The sequence below is a fragment of the Equus quagga genome, chromosome 2, assembly GCF_021613505.1.
Source record: "Equus quagga isolate Etosha38 chromosome 2, UCLA_HA_Equagga_1.0, whole genome shotgun sequence".
In the NCBI taxonomy this organism is placed as follows: Eukaryota; Metazoa; Chordata; class Mammalia; order Perissodactyla; family Equidae; genus Equus; species Equus quagga.
The window spans coordinates 127643690-127661050 of NC_060268.1; the positions used below are offsets into that span (position 1 = coordinate 127643690).

The 17361-nt window shown below is 52.0% G+C and overlaps 1 protein-coding gene across 1 annotated transcript in view; it reads right to left on the minus strand.

Annotated features, from left to right (window-relative positions):
- HK1 (hexokinase 1) overlaps nt 1–16604 on the minus strand; it is a 66618-nt gene extending 50014 nt beyond the window's left edge. Inside the window, 2 exon segments of the mRNA XM_046652671.1 lie at nt 16265–16366; nt 16369–16604. Coding sequence (XP_046508627.1) covers nt 16265–16366; nt 16369–16551 — 285 coding nt within the window. The 5' untranslated portion in view covers nt 16552–16604.
- Nucleotides 16605–17361: the final 757 nt, after the last annotated feature.

Sequence of the window (17361 nt, forward strand, 5' to 3'; positions counted from 1 at the left end):
CAGATAATCAGGGCTCTGGCAGGAGTCCCCCAGTGCCCTCTGCGGCCAGACAACCCTGCACTGCCAGCCCTGCCAAATCTCTCCTACCGCAACCACCTTTCCCTTTCCCCTTGGTAACAGAGCAACACAAAGAAGGGCAATCAGAAACCACTGAGAACTGAAATAGAAATTGCCAGAATCACAGCAGGAGGAGGAGACACACTCTGTTCTACCCCCAAGGCTGGCAGGACAGGATCAGCAGTCTTTGCGGCCATGGTGCCCACAGTCTGACGGCAGAGAGGTAGTCACAATACAAGTGTGCCTGAGTGGCCACAGGAGAACAGGCCAGAGAAGGCTTCTTGGCGGGGTGATGTCAGCGTACATCCAGGCACAAGCAAGAGCATGTGTGAAGGCCAAAGGCAAGCAGGGTGGTTTGTGTGGTGAAGAGAAATAAGTTCAATGTGGATGGAGCAGGCAGTCTAAGAAGGGAGGCATCTGGAAAGACTGTCAGGAGCTTAGTCGTGCAGGGCCTCAGAAACCATGTAAACAAATTTAACCTTGATCTCAAAGCACAGCGAGTCTCGGGATGACTCCAATGAGTATTCAACACTGTTTGTGTTTTAGAAAGATGAAGCCGTGTGCCAGGTAGAGAATGGGTGAGCAGGAGCAAGAGCAAGCAATAATGGTCACACTGAGACTCTAGGCTGTTTGACATGCTTCCGCTGCCACACTCCTCACCCTACACCATGATTATCTGTCTACTGACATGTCCATCTTCTTGATAATGTGTGAGTTCCCCAGGCAAAGGAAATATATCAAACAGACCTTTGGACTCACCAGTTTCCTGGCACAAAAGAGGAATTCAATTAATCCTGGAAGCTGGAATAACACTTTACGATTATATTGTAGTTTACAGTGTATCGAGTGCTTTCACGTGCAGTATGGCATTTAACCTTCAAAACAACCCTGTCAGGGAGATATTCTTAATCTCCATTTCACAGGTGCAGGAACTGAGGCTCCAAGGAGCTAAGTGATCAGTTCAAAGCACATGGCCTGCAAGTCAAATGATTCCCTTACAAGTGTCCCCATCCCTGGGTGAAGGCCAGTCCCCAACTCTTTACTCTCCCAGTAAAGCTGCTGAGGTTTTCCAGCTAGTCAAGGAGAAGCTTCTAGAAAGAGCAGAGCTCCCCACAGCTCCAGAGTCATCCTGCCTCCTAACTCAAGGTGCAGTTCAGCACAGGGACACTGATCCAAGAAGCCTGATGTTTCAGAGCAGCCAAGCCAAACCCAAACAGAGCCTAGAAGCTCAAACGAGAAGGCAGGCTGGGGACACAGAAGACAACCTGGCCCCTAAGCACCTACATGGGAGGGCGTTCCTCCTCTGCTTCTGATTCATGAATCATTAAGGTACAATCTCGCTCAGAAGAGACACGGAAACTGGGGCCAGAAGGAAGGTACAACCTGGGCAGAGCTGGAACCAAACTAGAGGCCTCCTGGATCTCACGTGAATGAGAATAAGCCGAGGTGAGCCCTTTCCACTGGTCCTCAGGCGCTCAGCAGGGTCTTTTGAACCGGTGTAGATCCTGGGGCCGGGGCTGGGCTGGCCAGGTACCCACCATGCTGACCAGCCAGGCAGGCACCTGCTGCAGGGCTCAGCAGACCCGCACCACGTGGACTGTGGCCCTTGACGCAGCCCAGGAAGCTATGGAACAAAGCTCACGTCAAGAGACACTTGCAGAACACTCCCAGGGGCCCAGAGTGCCCAGCACCCCACTGAACAAGGGGCCCATCCACCTGGGAAAGAGGCTGAGAACAGGTAGTGGTGGAGGGAGGGAGGAAGGAAGGGTGTCAGGAAAACCAGCCCTGCCTGTTCGCCCCAGATCTCATTGTGGCTGCACTCTGCAAGAAACTCAGTCACACAGCTGCTATTTCTTACAGAAGCTGGGGCAAGAAGTCCAGGAGAGGAGAGAGGGCAGAGGGACGCAGACCTGGAGAAGACTCACTTCCGGTCTTTGGGGGTCTGGCCAGAGCCTGTGGTCCTTCCGACTTCTCTTTCTGTCCCTCTCTCCACTGCATCTCCATCCTCTCCCCTCTCTCACACACTCACACTCCACAATCCTACTCTCAGGACACTGCCTCCAAATCGCCACTGCTTTGCTGCTCTGGATAAGCGCTGGTGCCCAAAGAACCCCTCCTGTCCCTTCAACTCCGAGCCCCAATTCTGGTGACCGGGAGGGCACAGCACAGCACCTCTTCTGGCAGCTTCAATCTGCATGCCTCAGCCTCTGGGACATCTGTCATAGGATGCGTGTCACAGGACAGAGGCTCCCAGGAATCTGTGAGAGAACCCCCAGGCCCATGAGTGCTCACTCTTGCACACAGTGTCTGACACGAGCATGCAGGACTCTGGTCAGGCTGGGAAGGAAATGGGGAGGTGCCAGGGTCCCAGACACCACATGCCAAGCTGGGTCCTGCTTGGCCAAGGCTGACAAGGGCCCCTGTCTGGGCTCCTGGGCATCTTTCACCATCCCCTGAAGGGAAGAGCCCTTCTCCTGAGGGTGGAAGGCAGGTCTGCTGCACAGGGCGGGCACTGGTGCCCTAATACTCTGCAAATACTTGTCCTGGATTGTCTTTCTTGCAGACCAAGAGGGTCTGGAAGCCCTGAGCAGCTCCAGAAGCTGGAGGCGGCGAGGCAGAAGGAGACGTCAGAAGAGCGAACACAACGGATAAAAACTAGACTACTGGTAGTGAGCACAATGCAGTGTATGCAGAAACTGATAAGATAATAATGTACACCTGAAATTACACAATGTTATAAACCAATATGACCTCAATAAAGTGAAAAAAAAAGAAAGAAGCGAGAACACAGCCTCACCAAGCCCCCTGGCCCAGAGCCATCCAGCTAATGAAAGAACCCAGCGGCCCCACACTGGGCTAAACTCAGACATTTCTGTGCCTGACCCCAGTCCCACCTCCCGCTCCCAACAGAATATGCACAACAAACAATTCAAGACTGGACATGCTCAACTGAACAGGCCAGTCATGGCAGGAGGCACCATAACCACTGGTGACCAGGGCATTTTGACCCCCTGTGGAAGGGCGCACGGCCATGGAAAATCTTCCCTTCCTCTCTCATCCACTGTCCCGTGAGGATCAAGAACAAGGCAGGGCATGAGTGTGACTGAAGCTGCTCGGTGCAGGCCCATAAAATGAACTCCCGAGCCAGGCGCTTCGCTTGCAAAGGACGTCAGAGAGCTGGCAGTGAAGGGTTAAGGACTCTTGCTCAAGGGCCACGCAGTGATTTCAACATCAGATTCACTTCTCCTTCTTAAACTGACTCAGGACAGAACAGATCTGGCTGATTAGCATTGTTTTACTAACAGCGCACACTTGCAGAGGGCTTTGGCGTTTAGACCCAGGACTTTCACACACACTATTCCATTTGGACGTCACAGAAAGAGATGAAATAAGCTCACGGACGCCAAGTGCCGAGCACGAAGCAGGTGCTTAATATGTTAGTTCCCTTTCTCCCAGCAGACAAACGACCCAGTAAGGTAGGCAGGAAAGATATCATTATCTCTATTTTAGAGGAGAGGAAGTTGAGACCCATGACTCACACAAAGTCACATGGTTTCTAAGTGGCAGCTGGGTCTAGATTCCAGGCCTTCTAACCCCTCATTTTGGGCTTCTCCTTAGGCATTTCCATTCTTTCTCAAAGAAGAAACACCATGGGGAGGGAAGACCACCACGGGGCTGTGGATGAAGAGAGCTGGGTTCTAATCCAAGATCTGTATTTATTAGCTGTGTGACTTCAGTCAACTTACCTAACCTCTCTGAGTCTTGCTTTCTTCATTTTTAAGATAGGAATAATAATACTTTCACCTCAGAGAGCTACTGGGAGAATTTTAATAATGTGCCAAGAACAAAGTAAGCATCAAATATCATTTCCCACCCTCCCATCTAAATGACCACAACGGAGGCCATCACCCTCAGCCCCCTGCCTAACTCATAAGCATGTGTCCCTAACTCCTTTTTACCCAGAAAAATGCATTGATTACCAAACATTACTGACCCATCTCGTAGAAGAGAAAACTAAAGGTAGGTGGAAATACGCCTGAAACCACAGCCAATGAAAGATTCTGGCAAAATTTCTCAGAGCTATTTGCACTGTTTTATTAGTTTTCTAAAAAACTATCAGTAAGTTATAATAACAATAAGTAATATACGGTTATTATTTTAAAATATTCAAACAACACACAAATGCATAAAAGTAAAAAGTATGAGTTCTTCCCCAATCTCCCCAGAGACATCCCTGCTAACAGAGCTTTGTGCTCTAGGACGGTTTTCCTACCTAAGCGAAAAAACATACATACAGAGATTGGTTTTTGAATTTTGTTTTACAAAAATGAAATCATAGCAAAAACATTTTCTCCTTTGAAAGCTTAACTCCACCTTCCTCCATTCCTCTGGGAAATGCCTCCAAGACTCAGGCTAACAGTCATGCTTGGATTTCCTCAAGACCCGGCCTGGTTCAGTGAGGGCGCCCAGATGGGGCAATGCAGACCCCAGCATCTGACTCTGGCTTTGCCATCCCGTAGGCACCTCAGTTGTACCATCCAAAATGCGGGTGTGTTCACATGACTCCAACCTGTGAAGGCCTCTCTTCAGCACTTGTACATGTTGGTCTTTAACTATCCCATCCGGAGAAGTAGGGCAGGTGTCATCACTTCCACCTCCCCAAGGAAAACTCAGAGGCCAGAGAGGTTCCCGGTCAGTGAGAGAACTGGGGTGGACACCAAGTTCCCCGATTCCTGTTCTCGCACTCCCTCCTCTGTACCTTTCTTGCCCAGGCCAGGGGCCTCCTGGAGCAGGGAGCTGTGGGAACACGAGTGGCACTGATGCCACAGCTCCATCTGCTCCAGAAGCAGCATGTTCCCCTGCCTTGCAGAAAGCATGCCACTCCAGTATGATTTGGGGGAGGCCCTGTTCACCCTCCACCAGCTACAAGTTATCTGATCTGCTGATTTCCCCTTTCACACAATCCTGGGAAGGAAGTTCAAAAGCCACGGTGACCCCAAAGCTCCTGGCCCAACGAGACTCTCCGCTGTGGTGTGAGCCAGCCCACTCCCTCCTCCTGCCCCTTGGCAGCACCCATCCCCTTCCGGTCTGCCTCTGGCTCCTAGGGCTGCCCAGCCCTTCACTGCTGCGGACAGCAGCCCAAGGAGCCTCTGTTTCTGTCCTGCTGAGCACTCCCAGCACGCTCTCGCCTTCCTCAGGCAGCCCCGGGCGCCGAGAGCGGTTCTTCACCCCAAAGGTCCTTCCTCACAGACCCACCGTCGACTCTGCTTGTCTGGCCTGTCAATGGCCCCTTTGAGCCCCGCTCCTTCTTTCTCATCTCCAAACTTACCTTCTCCAAAGGGCGTGCCATGATCCGCCCCCCCCAACACCGGCTGCTCCTCTCCTCAGCATCCCCTCAGCCGCTGGTGTCACTACGTAGGAATTAATTTGCCCAGGTGGACCTGTCGCGATGTGAGAGTCTGTCCCAGGCGCTGCAGCAGCACGTGCATGGTCTGCACCTCCAGCTAGACCTTGAGTGCCAGGGGGGCCGTGGCCGTGCCGTCCAGCCCCGTGTGTCTGCCTGCTGGGCGGGAAGGCCTCGGGGAGCCTCACCCGGGAGCCTCAGAAGGGTTTGCCGGCTCAGATAAGGCTGGAGACACCTCTTGTGTGAACAGCCCAGCCCTTCTCCAGCACCAGCCCCTCACTGCAGCCTCATGGCGACCTGTGTGGGACCAACAGCCTCTCCGTGAGCACAGAGTGTTCCAGGGGCTCTCCACCGCCTCCTCCCACACCTGCAGCTCGCAGCTGATGCCCAGAGGGACACGAGAGCCCTGTAGAGAATCAGGATTCTCACTCCATTACTGCAGCCTCCCGGACTGCCGAACACTTGCAAGTCACCAGAGGAAATGCATTTGGGAAAAAAACTTCCACCCGAGAGGTTCCTGCGTGGAAGGCGTGTGTGAACATCACAAAGCAGAGAGGACCACTCCAGCGTGCCACAGCACTGTACAGGAGGTTCCCGTTCCCCCCTCTCTTTTTCAAGGGCAGATGGGGCTCTCGGTGCCTCATCTATCATTTTATTTATGCTTTTAAATTGCCAGTTCTGTTTCAGTGAGTGTGGACTAAGCACCTATTAAGCACCAGGGATTGTTCAAACAACACTTCTGTTTACTCCCAAATTGGGAGCTCCATTTGTGATGAGGAAACTGAGATCCGGGGAACCGAGAGGTAGCAGTAAGCGTGGCCGCCCCCAAGCTAGGCCCTTCGACCTGCCCTGCTGCAACGTGCATGCTTGTAAGGTGGGCATTATTGACCCCATTTTACACAGGAGGAGCTCGAGCCTGTGCAGTCAAGTGAAAGGCCCGGAGCAGCCAGCAACCAGGGCGGCTCCAGCTATGACTCCACACTCAGGCTCCTTCCCTTATCTCCAGACTCCTCTTGCTAGGAGGACTGCATAAGGCCTTGAGGCCATGCCCAAGGTCCTCCCGGTGACCTGGACACCCACTAATGGGTGATTCCTGGCTGGTGAGAGAGAGAAGCCCTTGCCCAGGACGAGAACAAAGCTGTCACACTGAACTAGCTAAAAATAAAGGAGGCACCCAGTCCCTCATGGGGAACAGAATGGCCCTGGAATGTGGTGGGGCAAGAACAACAGGCTTCATCCTGGGCCTCGAGGTCTGTGGTCAATGGCATGGGCCAAAGCCAGCCTCCAGACTCACAGTCCCCAATATCCCACGTACCTCCAGACAAGAGGGAAGAGAGGACCCAAGGGGCAGTTTCGCTTTCACTGTGAGACAACCATACCCTCACGCCATGGGTTGCAAACAGTGCAGGAGTGGGAGCAGGCCTGGCTAGAAATCAAAAGCTCTCAGGCCTCCTTCACCTACACGGACTCCCTCTAAACCCCAGGCAAGTCGCTCCCATCTCTGTGTTACCAGGAAAACTGCCCTCTCGCCCTCACGTGTGGCGGGCACAGGAGCTCCATGGCACTGCGGACTGCGCAGAACACAGGCTTTTCAGAAACTCATGGTGGCAAAGGCAGAATGGCACCCAGGATCGTGGCCCTGGCTCGGGTTCTGGCCGCCTCCCCTCTGCTATCCAGAAAGCTGCATGCCCCACCCTCCTCTCAAGGTGCCTACAGGTGTGTTCTGGGTGAACTCTAGCAACATCTGGCATTTATACAGTTCTCTACACTTTCCAAGTGTTTCCATATCCATTCTCTCACTGGATAAGTGGGCAGATAGTAAGGCAAGAATCATTACCCCATCTGACAGATAAAGAAACTGAGTCCCAGAGACCTTCACAGCCACCTAACAACACGGCTCAAGCTGGAGGCATCCTTTAGAGATAATGGATTCTGGCCTCCTGGTCTGACAGATGAGGAAACTGAGGCTCACAGGAAGCCACAGCTTTAAACACAGAGCACCTCTGTCAAATTCTGAGCCAAAAAATTCAGTCTAGTAGAGCACTATCCAATAGGAATAGAATGCAAGTCACATATGCAATTTTAAATTTTCTAGTAGCCACATTTTTTAAAAAAACAGGTAAAATTAATTTTAATAACACTTTATTTAATCTAGTATATCCAAAATATTATTCCCACATGTAATCAATATTCTAAAAATTAACGAGCTATTTTATGTATCTGTCATACAAAGTCTTCGAAATCCTGTGTGTATTTATATTTAACAGCACCTCTTAAATCAGACTCGCCACATTTCAAGTGCTCAATGGCCACACATGGCTGGTGGCGACTGTTCTGGACAGCACAGCTCTAGCATTCCAGCGGCACGCCCATTATGGGAGCCTTGGGGGATGGTTTCTACTGGGAGGCCATTGCAATGCACTGCTTTGGAAGTCTGAGGCCCTGGACCGCAGACCTGGTTCTGCATGCATGGCGAGAGCTGCCCACTAGCGTCAGACAGACCTGCGCCCCATCCCAGTCCTACTGCTTTCTGGCCACCAAGATCATGTCAATTCTACTTCCTGAAGCTCGCCTGCCCAATATGTAAGATGCAGGAAGAAATACCTACATCCAAGCTTGCTGGAAGGACTCAAGTAAATCAAGCATATTGACAGTGTTTTGTAAATGGAACAGAACTTTGCAAAGATGAGGTGGTGTCTTTATTACAACCGTGGCTTGAGTCTCCTACTCTACTCACCCCAACCACCCAGAGAGGCTCCTGGAAGGCAGGAGTCATCAGAGAAATGAGGTCAGATTGAATAACATGGCTGAAGGCAAACCCCATGTGTCAATCAATCAAGGAAATCAGTGCTCACAGAAATGGCCAGGCAGAGGCTGGGAGAGAATGCCAGAACAATCTCTAGGAGTGGGTATTACAGGGAGCATTAGGGGGTCTTCTTGCAGGTTAAGCATTGCCCTCCCTGGGGGTCCTCCTTTAAATCCAAACAAGGATGGGGGAGGGGGACAAAAGAAAAGGGTACAGGAAGAAATTTGAAAAACAGAGAAAATCTCTAACATTCCACTATAAATGACTTTATTGGGCCAATTTCCTCCCCAAGTGGAGGGCGTTGGTCTACACTGAGCAGCTGGGGGGTGGAGGGGTGAGGAAGTGGGAATGGGCAGGCACAGGCCAGTGTGCCAGTGTCGGGGAGGATGGGGAAGGAGGAAAGATGGAAGTTGGGAACCTGGAGGGTCCTGTGCCAGCGCTGCCCCTCCCCCCAACTCTTTTCCTCCTTGCATGCTTCCCTAAACAGTAAAATGAGAGTTGGATGTGGCGCGGTGGAAAGAACACGGGTTCCTGAGTGAAGGGACTTGGTAGTGTTCCTGTCCCTATCTACCACTTATGAGCTGTGTGGTCCTCGGAAAGTCACTTCACCACTTGAACTGAGGAGCCTCAGTTTCCTCATTTCTAAATGAAGATGAGGCCTTCCTCATGGGGGATAAAAACAGGGGCTCTCCCAGCAATTCCACTCCCACGCATATACCCAAGAGGCATGAAAGCATGTGTCCACACGGGAAAATCATGTACACCAATGTTCATCGCAGCTTTACTCGTAACAGCCCCAAAGTGGAAAGAATCCAAATGTCTATCAACTCACAAATGCATAAATGTAAGGTGGTATCGGGATATAACTGAATATTATTCAGTAATAAAAAGGAATGAAGCACTGATACATGCTACAGTGTGGATGAACTTTGAAAACGTCACGCTACGTGAGAGAAACCAGACACAAAGGCCCCATACTGCATGATTCCATTTATATGAAATGTCCAGAAGAGGCAAATCTATAAAAAAACAAAGCAGATTAGCAGTTGCCAGGGGCTGGGTAGAGGGATGAATGTGGAGTGACTGCTTAATGGGTACGGGGTTTCTTTTGGGGGTGATGAAAATGTTCTGGAATTAGACGGTGGTGATGGTTGTACAACCTTGTGGATGTACCAGAAACCACCGAATTGTGCACTTTGTTGAGTTTTATGGTATATGAATTATATCTCAATTTAAAAAAAGAAAGTGGGGGCTCTGCCATGGGACTTCATGGGTCTGAACACTGGCTCTTTCACTTACTATCTGAACCTCAAGGTCCTTATCCAGAGGGGGAGACCGTGATAGCGCCCACCTCACAGGGGCGTGTGGGCTGGCTGTAATGCCTTCAGCACAGCACCTGGCAGTCGATGCGACAGGCATTACATGCTGGCTTCGATTAGTATTTTTACTGCCAATGATTAAATAAGACCTATGTTAGGAAGTAAACAGGTCCCTCGCAGGCATTCAGCGTGCCCTTCCCTCAAGGTAGCCTCAAGCTCTCAGCGTCCTCGAGCCTGCAATCCAGCACGGAATCAGATGAACATGAGCCGACATTTTCTGCCCCGCACAGCCACCTCTCGCTTGGCTTCCATTTGTGAGGAGCTGAGCTGCGGACTTCACATTTCAGTTTTCCCTTTCACGGGGACACAGCCACGCTCTGCTTCTAGAGAAGAGAGTCCGAGAGAGGCTGCTGGCTTGAGTTTTCTCTAACAGAGCCAGGCACGGTTAGGGGACTGATAAGCCAGCCCTGCCCGGGCTGGATCCACCCAGGAAGAGAGAGGGTGTGTGGGCAAAAGCACACATGAGTGTTTTAATTCCTAGAAAAGTTTTACACATTCACGCTAGAGCACAAGGGGCCAGAGAGAGTCCTCACCAGCCTTTCTCTGCATTTACCCCCTGCCTTAGCACTCCGTAAGCATTTCAGCAGCAGCAGTCAATGGGGCTGGCGCTGCTCACAATGAGAGCTGTCAACTTCACTCAATAATAACTTTGCTTGATAAGGTAAACTAGGAAACGGCCAATTTTAAACTAAGCTCGAATGCTGTAATGTGAATGGAAATGACTGAGAAGAAACAGACTCTTTAAAAATTATCTACTAAAAATGTTTAAAGCTTTGACTGTATCAAGGGTTGGCGTACAATAGAAACATCTACAAACTTCTAATGGGAATGTAAACTGGCATGATCATGGAGGATGGCAATTTGGCAAAGTCTTGAAAATGAGATGATGCACATAACTCCTCCACCCAGCAAGTCGAGCTTTAGACACACAGCCTAGAGCCACCTGCATGTGTACTAAAGGAGAGTGTACGAGAAGGATCACTGAGGCCCTGTTTGCAAGCTGAAAAATTAGAAACCCAGATGCCATCAAAAGAATAGATAAATTAATTGTGGTGTAGTCCCACAATGCATGAGCATATAGCAGTTTAAATTGATGAAACAGAGGTATATGGATCAACGTGGGAAAATCCCACATATAGAATGTTGAACTGAAAAAAGCAAGCTGCAGAAGGATACATACAGTACTGCACCGTTTCGGTTAAAACCATATAAAGTAACACTATATACTGGTTATAGAAACAGGATATGTAATAAAAGTATAAAAACATGCATGGAGATGAGAAACACCAAATTCAGGACAAAGGTCACCTCTGGAAGGAGAAATGACTGGATTGAAGACGGGCATAGAAAGGATTTTAGGTACGTCTCTAATGCAATTGTAATTGTCTGTTACCTCTCAAGCAGAGCAGTGGAAACACAGGTATTTGTTATAACTTCAATTTTTTTATGCACCTCAAATATTTCATCTAAAAAATTAACTCATATGTATTGATTTGTGGGGGAGAGAATTAACATACAGATTCCAAGGTAAATCACTAAAATCAACAAAGACAGGTCTTTCTCCTAGAAGAAAGAAAGAGAGAGAGTAAGAACAGACCTCTGAACTCCATTCCAGGTTTTCTTAAGACCTTGAGAAGGTCACTTATCTCCTCTGGGCCTCAGTCCCTATTTCTAAATGGGGAATACAATCCCTGCCTGCTGTCTGCAGCACCAGAGGCAGGCAGGGGATGCGCGAAGCGGCTGAGACTGGAGGGAGCCCCCCTGGGACACAGAGGGATAACACTTCCCGTCCTGGCAACCTCAGCAAGGTTTGTGAAAGATCAAATGAAAGCATACACACATACACGCACGTGAGTATATCTGTGTATTATGTTAGATGGACAGACAGACATATGGATAGGCATACACACACACATGCATGTGAGTATATTTGTGTGTATTGTTAGATGGACAGACAGACATATGGGTAGGCATACACACACACATAACTGATACCTGATATGACACCCATAAAGAGTTTCAGGATGCTCAGAGATAACCATTAAAAGGAGAGAAAGCAAAACTATATTTTGGTGACTATCCACCTGACTCTCTCTTACAAAGTTTTTTTTTCTTAACCTTTTTTTAAATTGAGGTAATACTGGTTTACAACAGTCTATAAATTTCAGGTGTACATCATTATATTTTGATTTCTGTGTAGACTACACCATCCCCACCACCCACAGACTAACTATCCATCACCGTACACATGTGCCCTATCACCCTTTTTGCCTCCCCCCTCCCCTCTTCCCTTCCGGTAACCACCAATCTAATCTCTGTATCTATGTGTTAGTTTGTCGTTCTTTTCATCTTCTACTTATGAGTGAAATCATCCAGGGTCTGGATAACTTATTTTGCTTAGCATAATACCCTCAAGGTCCGTCCATGTTGTCACAAATGGCAAGATTTCATCTTTTTTGATAGCTGAGTAGTATTCCATTGTGTACCAAAGTTTCTAAGTATAATATTTCCCATTTGTACATCCAGAGCCTGGCTTTGACCAAGTCCTAAGCTAGTGATTTCCCACTCAAGATCTGACCACTGGCCCCATGTGCTTTCATAGCATTCTACTCTTTGCACTTTTATCGTAAGACAGCAAATAATTACTTACGCTCCATAAGAACAGGGACCATTTCTACCAGGGTTATCGTTGTCACCCCAACTTAGCACAGTATGCTGCACATAATAAAGGACTCAAACATTTTCTGAAGAAATGACTGAGTTCCCTGATCAGATTTGATTCTAAAGGTCCTCGAATCAATAAGGAGGTGCCAGCAATCTAGCCACGACTGCTTCCTGGACACTGCGTCTCCTTATCCAGCACCTCCCCTAGGGCTCCTGGGGCAGGCTCAGAGCTGACTCCAGGGGCTAATTCTGTGGGGCAGGAATACGACTGCAGACACACGGAGTCACGCCTGGTCAGTCGTTTTAGCAGAGAGCTGCCCATGCCTGCTCCAGAAAACAGCAGGAGCGTGGGAGGACCACGCAGTATGGCCAGATGTGAAAGTCCCTCACGCCCACCTACCATCCCAGTTTATTCCCTCACGACAGTTCCAAATTATCAAACCAAATGAAGTGCTGGGGCTTCTCTTGGGGGAGAACTCCTAGGAACATCCAAGGTAGAGGGGACAGGAATTATGAAATGAAGATTCACCAAGCAGTGAGGCTCTCGCTGGATATTTGTATAATACTAAATCAAAAGGTGCCTGAGCCATTTTTCGTAATTTTCTAATGCTCATCTCTCGCACTCCTGAGCAATAGGAAAGGAGATTTTTTAAATGCTTGCTTTTGCAGCTGGGATACACGGGCTCTGAAGAAACAGACCTTGGGTAGCCCTTTAACTGCTCAATATACTTTCCCTTGCCTTCCTGGGCCAAGCACTGGAGGACTCCTGGGTTCAGACCATTGGACAAATCACACCTGTTTGTTCACCTGCTAATGGGAATTACTTAGGGTCAGGGGATCCCACCCAGAGAAAATCCAGTGGGGCTTGCTCACCACCCAGACAACCCTGGAGGAAAGGAAGTCTAGTCTTTCTATAGAGGCTAGGCTGGACCTTGCTGGACTCATCTTCCTTTCCTAAACAAACAGAGCACTATCCAATCCCTCATCCTCCTCCAGGCTCCTAATGGCTAAACTGAGTGGAAGAGGCTGGCGACACGAGAGACATGTTAAAAGTTACTTGGAGGTCAAGGGACCCAGACTCTAGCTGCAGAATTAGCAGACGTCTGGGAATCCGATGAATGGAATCTTTTACAAGCACACACGTGCCTCCTCTTCCTCCTGAAAGCACTAGGAGAGTGAAGGGAAAATATGTTTTGTGCTTAGTTCAGTCTAACACCAAGACACCCTTTTTACAACACCTCATTAACCAATATTATACAGACGCAATCTGGAAAATGGGGCTCCACACCAAGAAGCCAGACGCTTGCCCTGTTTTAACCCAGGATATATTTATGAGGTTGAATTACTGACATGTCTCATAGGCAATGGGGAGAGAAATGATACCCTTTTTATGATCACTTTTGTGAGCAACCTGGGAAAACCTTTCCTGGCACCATCACCATCTTCCCTCCTCCTACCCGTAGGCCAGAGGGCAAGAAGACAGAGGAGGGTTAGGAGAGGATGCCAGGGCTGTTTCCAGAGCTGCAGAGGCTGCCCAGGGCTGGAGGGCTGAATCATCATGGCTGCCCACTCCAGCAGGTTTAGAGGGGACTGTCCTTACTGGGTCCGCGTCAGGTAGCAGGTAGGGCCCAGATCTTGCAGGAAGAACAAGGCTTGGAGTCCTGCACCCCCACCCCGCCTTGCCCATGGTCAGTGGTGGGTAGGAAGGGCTGGTCTCTAATAAGTCCTGAGTCCCAGGAGAGCAGATGCTGTCCCCCAGCATCTGCTCAGGTCAGGGTTGGGAAAGCTGATTAGGCCATCAGAACAAGTGCCTGCTATGTGCTCAGGAGGCCCAGGAACCTTCCTGGGGACCACACCCACGGCTGGCAGTACCACACAGCCCATCGTGCAGGCCAAGGTGATCCCCTGGCAGGAATTCATACACTGCCCCACCAAAAGCAGCATAAGAAGTCCTCAGTGAGGTGAAAGAAGGCCATCTTGTTTTTAAGAATCTCCTTAACCAATAATATCATCTGGCAGAAGCTTTGGTCTCAAGAGCCTCCTCCAGCAAGTTTCTGAGGCCAGAGAAGGGCAGGGCGGGAATGCCAGAAGGCCAGTCTCAGAGGAGGAGGGATTTGAGGACCAACTGATTCAGAAGTCACACTCGGATGCCTACAGGAGCCTGGTGGATAGGATGTGAGTCACACCGCCACAAGGCGTGGAGGGCTCTGGGGCCACACTAGACACTGCGTGTCTGATAAAACAGGTCCCACTGAGTGCAGTCTAAACCTCAACCTAACTCAGCCCCTGGAGGCCACACAGGTGGTGATGGGTGTGGACGCTGGAGGCTTACAAGGTCATCCAGGTCCCCACCCCAGTGTCTACTGTCTTGAGCTACAGAGGGCACTATGTGCAGGGAGAAGGCAGTGAACTCATCCCTGCCTCAAATTCCCCACTGTGAAATGGGAAGAACATCAATGACACACACCACTACTGAAGAAAACTCACAAAATGCACATGTTGGCCTGACAGCTCTCTGAGCTCAGTGGCCAGAATGAAGCTCCCGGCGTTCCATGGGAGTGAGCACGAGTCCCATGGTTTGACTACGCCAGAGGCCCTGGGACTTACAGTGGCAGATTCTCAGGTCTGTCTCCTAACTACCCCACGCTGGTCCCCACTCAGTGCAGGATCCAGGATCCAAGCAGCATCCCCAGGGCCTTTGTCTCAGCACCTCCCCCTCAGCTGACTTCCAGGAGGAGCCCAGGGTCAAGTTCCCAGTAAAGGGAGGCGGAGACCCAGTCCCGCCCAGCCTCTGCCTCTAACTCACTGGGTGACCTTGATAAGGTCACTGCCCTCAGCAGGCCAGTTTCCTATTGTGCCGGAGGAGGCTGTCTTTGGTGGATGGGATGAAAACTGAACATCCTGTGGCTTGCAGGACAGAAAATCGAGGCCTGCAGCTCCAGCCTCTCACCTGTAGGTAGCACTCCCTTGTTTGAACTAAAGTCAGGTTGACTTTGCTAGTCCATCCCAGCTTACCCCAGCAACAATGTCACCCAGGAGGGGTGTGGTGGATCAGCAGCCTGTGCCAGGCCTGGCTCTGATAAAATGGGCGTCTTTCCTTACAGCCTAGGCTGTTTCTTAAAAACATGGTGGCAAAATTGGCATGAGAGGGAGTTTTAAGACCTGCCAGCGGGCAGTATTTTATGCTAGAGAGACGTCAAAGGCAGCAACACCTCAGGGAGAAGCGTCCATATGCAAGTACACACATGTCACAAGCATGTATCGCAAGGCCTCCACCCGACTCAAAAGACCAGACTCTTATTTGAGCTCCCTGGTCTGGCTGGCTGGAAATTACAGCTTAAGAGAGCAGTCACGTAGAGGAATAAAAAATTCCATTTAGGCATGCCGCTCCGGACCTGAGGCCTCCCGGCAAAGTTTCCGGTGGCCTCCGCTCCCCTCCCCGTTCCGGGAAGCCGGGCGGGTCACTCCGTCCTCAGATTAAGGAGCAACCGCAGCAGCTGGAAGAGCCGGGGTAACAACTTCTGCCGGGTACCCGACGCCCTCCACCGAGAACCCCAAATATGGGATGCCTGGCCTCCCGCCAGCACCCCAGCCTGCTGCGTGCTCACCTCCCCAGCATCTCTACGATCACTCCTCCGCCCACGGCGCTCAGGCGGGCCGGCCCACCCGTCCCCACATGGCCACCTTCCCGCCCGGCCGGGGGGCCCATCTGACATCCACAGCCCGTTTCAAGGACACTGCAGCAAGCAGCCCCGTCTCGGGGGTCTTCACATACACACACACACACAACCCCGGAGAGAATGAAAGGGCGAAGGCTCTCCCCACCGCCCCGCAGTCCAGCCAGTGCTGGCCTGGGGCAAGCTGGGCGCGCGGGAGGATGGAGGCGGCGGCGAGCGGATGCCGAAATGCAACGCTGCGGCCCGAACGCCGGGCGGCGGCGCGGGCGGGGCTCACCTTTTTGATTTGATCATCCTTCAGCTCGGTGAAGTAGTACGCCAGGAGCTGCGCGGCGATCATGCTGGCGGTCGGGGACGCCGGGCGGCAGGCGTGGGACCGGCGTCGGTTTCCCGCAGCTCAGAAGAGCAGTGGTCCTCAGGCGGCTGCTCGGCGGCTCCTCCCCGCCACCCCCCGGCTCCTCCCCTACGGCCGGGGCGCGGCGGCGGCTCGCGCGCTCCCAGTCTCCGCGCTCCCGTCCCCCGGAGGGTGACAGCCGCCAGCCGGCCCACCTCCTCGGCGCCCATTGGCTGCCGCGCGTCTCTGCAGCGCGGCGCGGCGGCCGCTCCCTCCTGCGCCGGAAAGGGGGTGGGCGACGCTGCGAAATCCCCCACCGTCCGGCATCACCCTGCACGTCCCCCACGTAGGGAGCCGGCGCGGAGGCGGGAAGCTCTTTCGGACGCGTACAGTCACGCGTGGCGGCGCCGTGCCCGGGAGCGGCGCAGGCGGGGCGCGGCATGAGGCGCTCGGCAGGGACGAGCGCCCCAAGAGGGCTTGGTGTCGGACGGGCAGCCTCGCGGGGAGCGGTCCCCTTCTTCGGAAATTACGGCTCGCCCCCGGCAGTCCGCGGAGGGGGAGAGGCTGGGAGGGGGCTTGCAGAAGTGGGCGTGGAAAGCGAGCTGGGCCTGTGCCGGCGGAAGCCGCAGCCCGGAGCCTTCGCCGGCCTTGCACGCGGGGCGACGCGCCAGAGGGCTCTCGCGGGCCATGGGGGCCGAGCGCGGCGCCCCACCTGGGGCCTCACCGGCATGCATCCCCCAGCTCCACCCCGTCCCGCCCGTGCCGCGGCCCCTCTGGCTACTCCGGCCTAAGCTCCGGCTGTGGATTTGTATTGCTAAACTGAGAGCGACGCCTCACAGCGCCCGCCCGAGTCACCGGTTCCTGCGGTCTCCCTGAGGGCGCACGCCGGCTGGGCGGGAGTTGGGCCGCAGGCCCCAGTCTGTTCTCGTCCCGCAGGCCTCCTCTGTCTCTTGGGCATCCTGGCTCGCTGAGGCCTGGGGGACAGTTTAGGGGCCCCTCCCAAGTGCCACTGCTTTTACTTCCCAGAGGAAGTTAGGGGG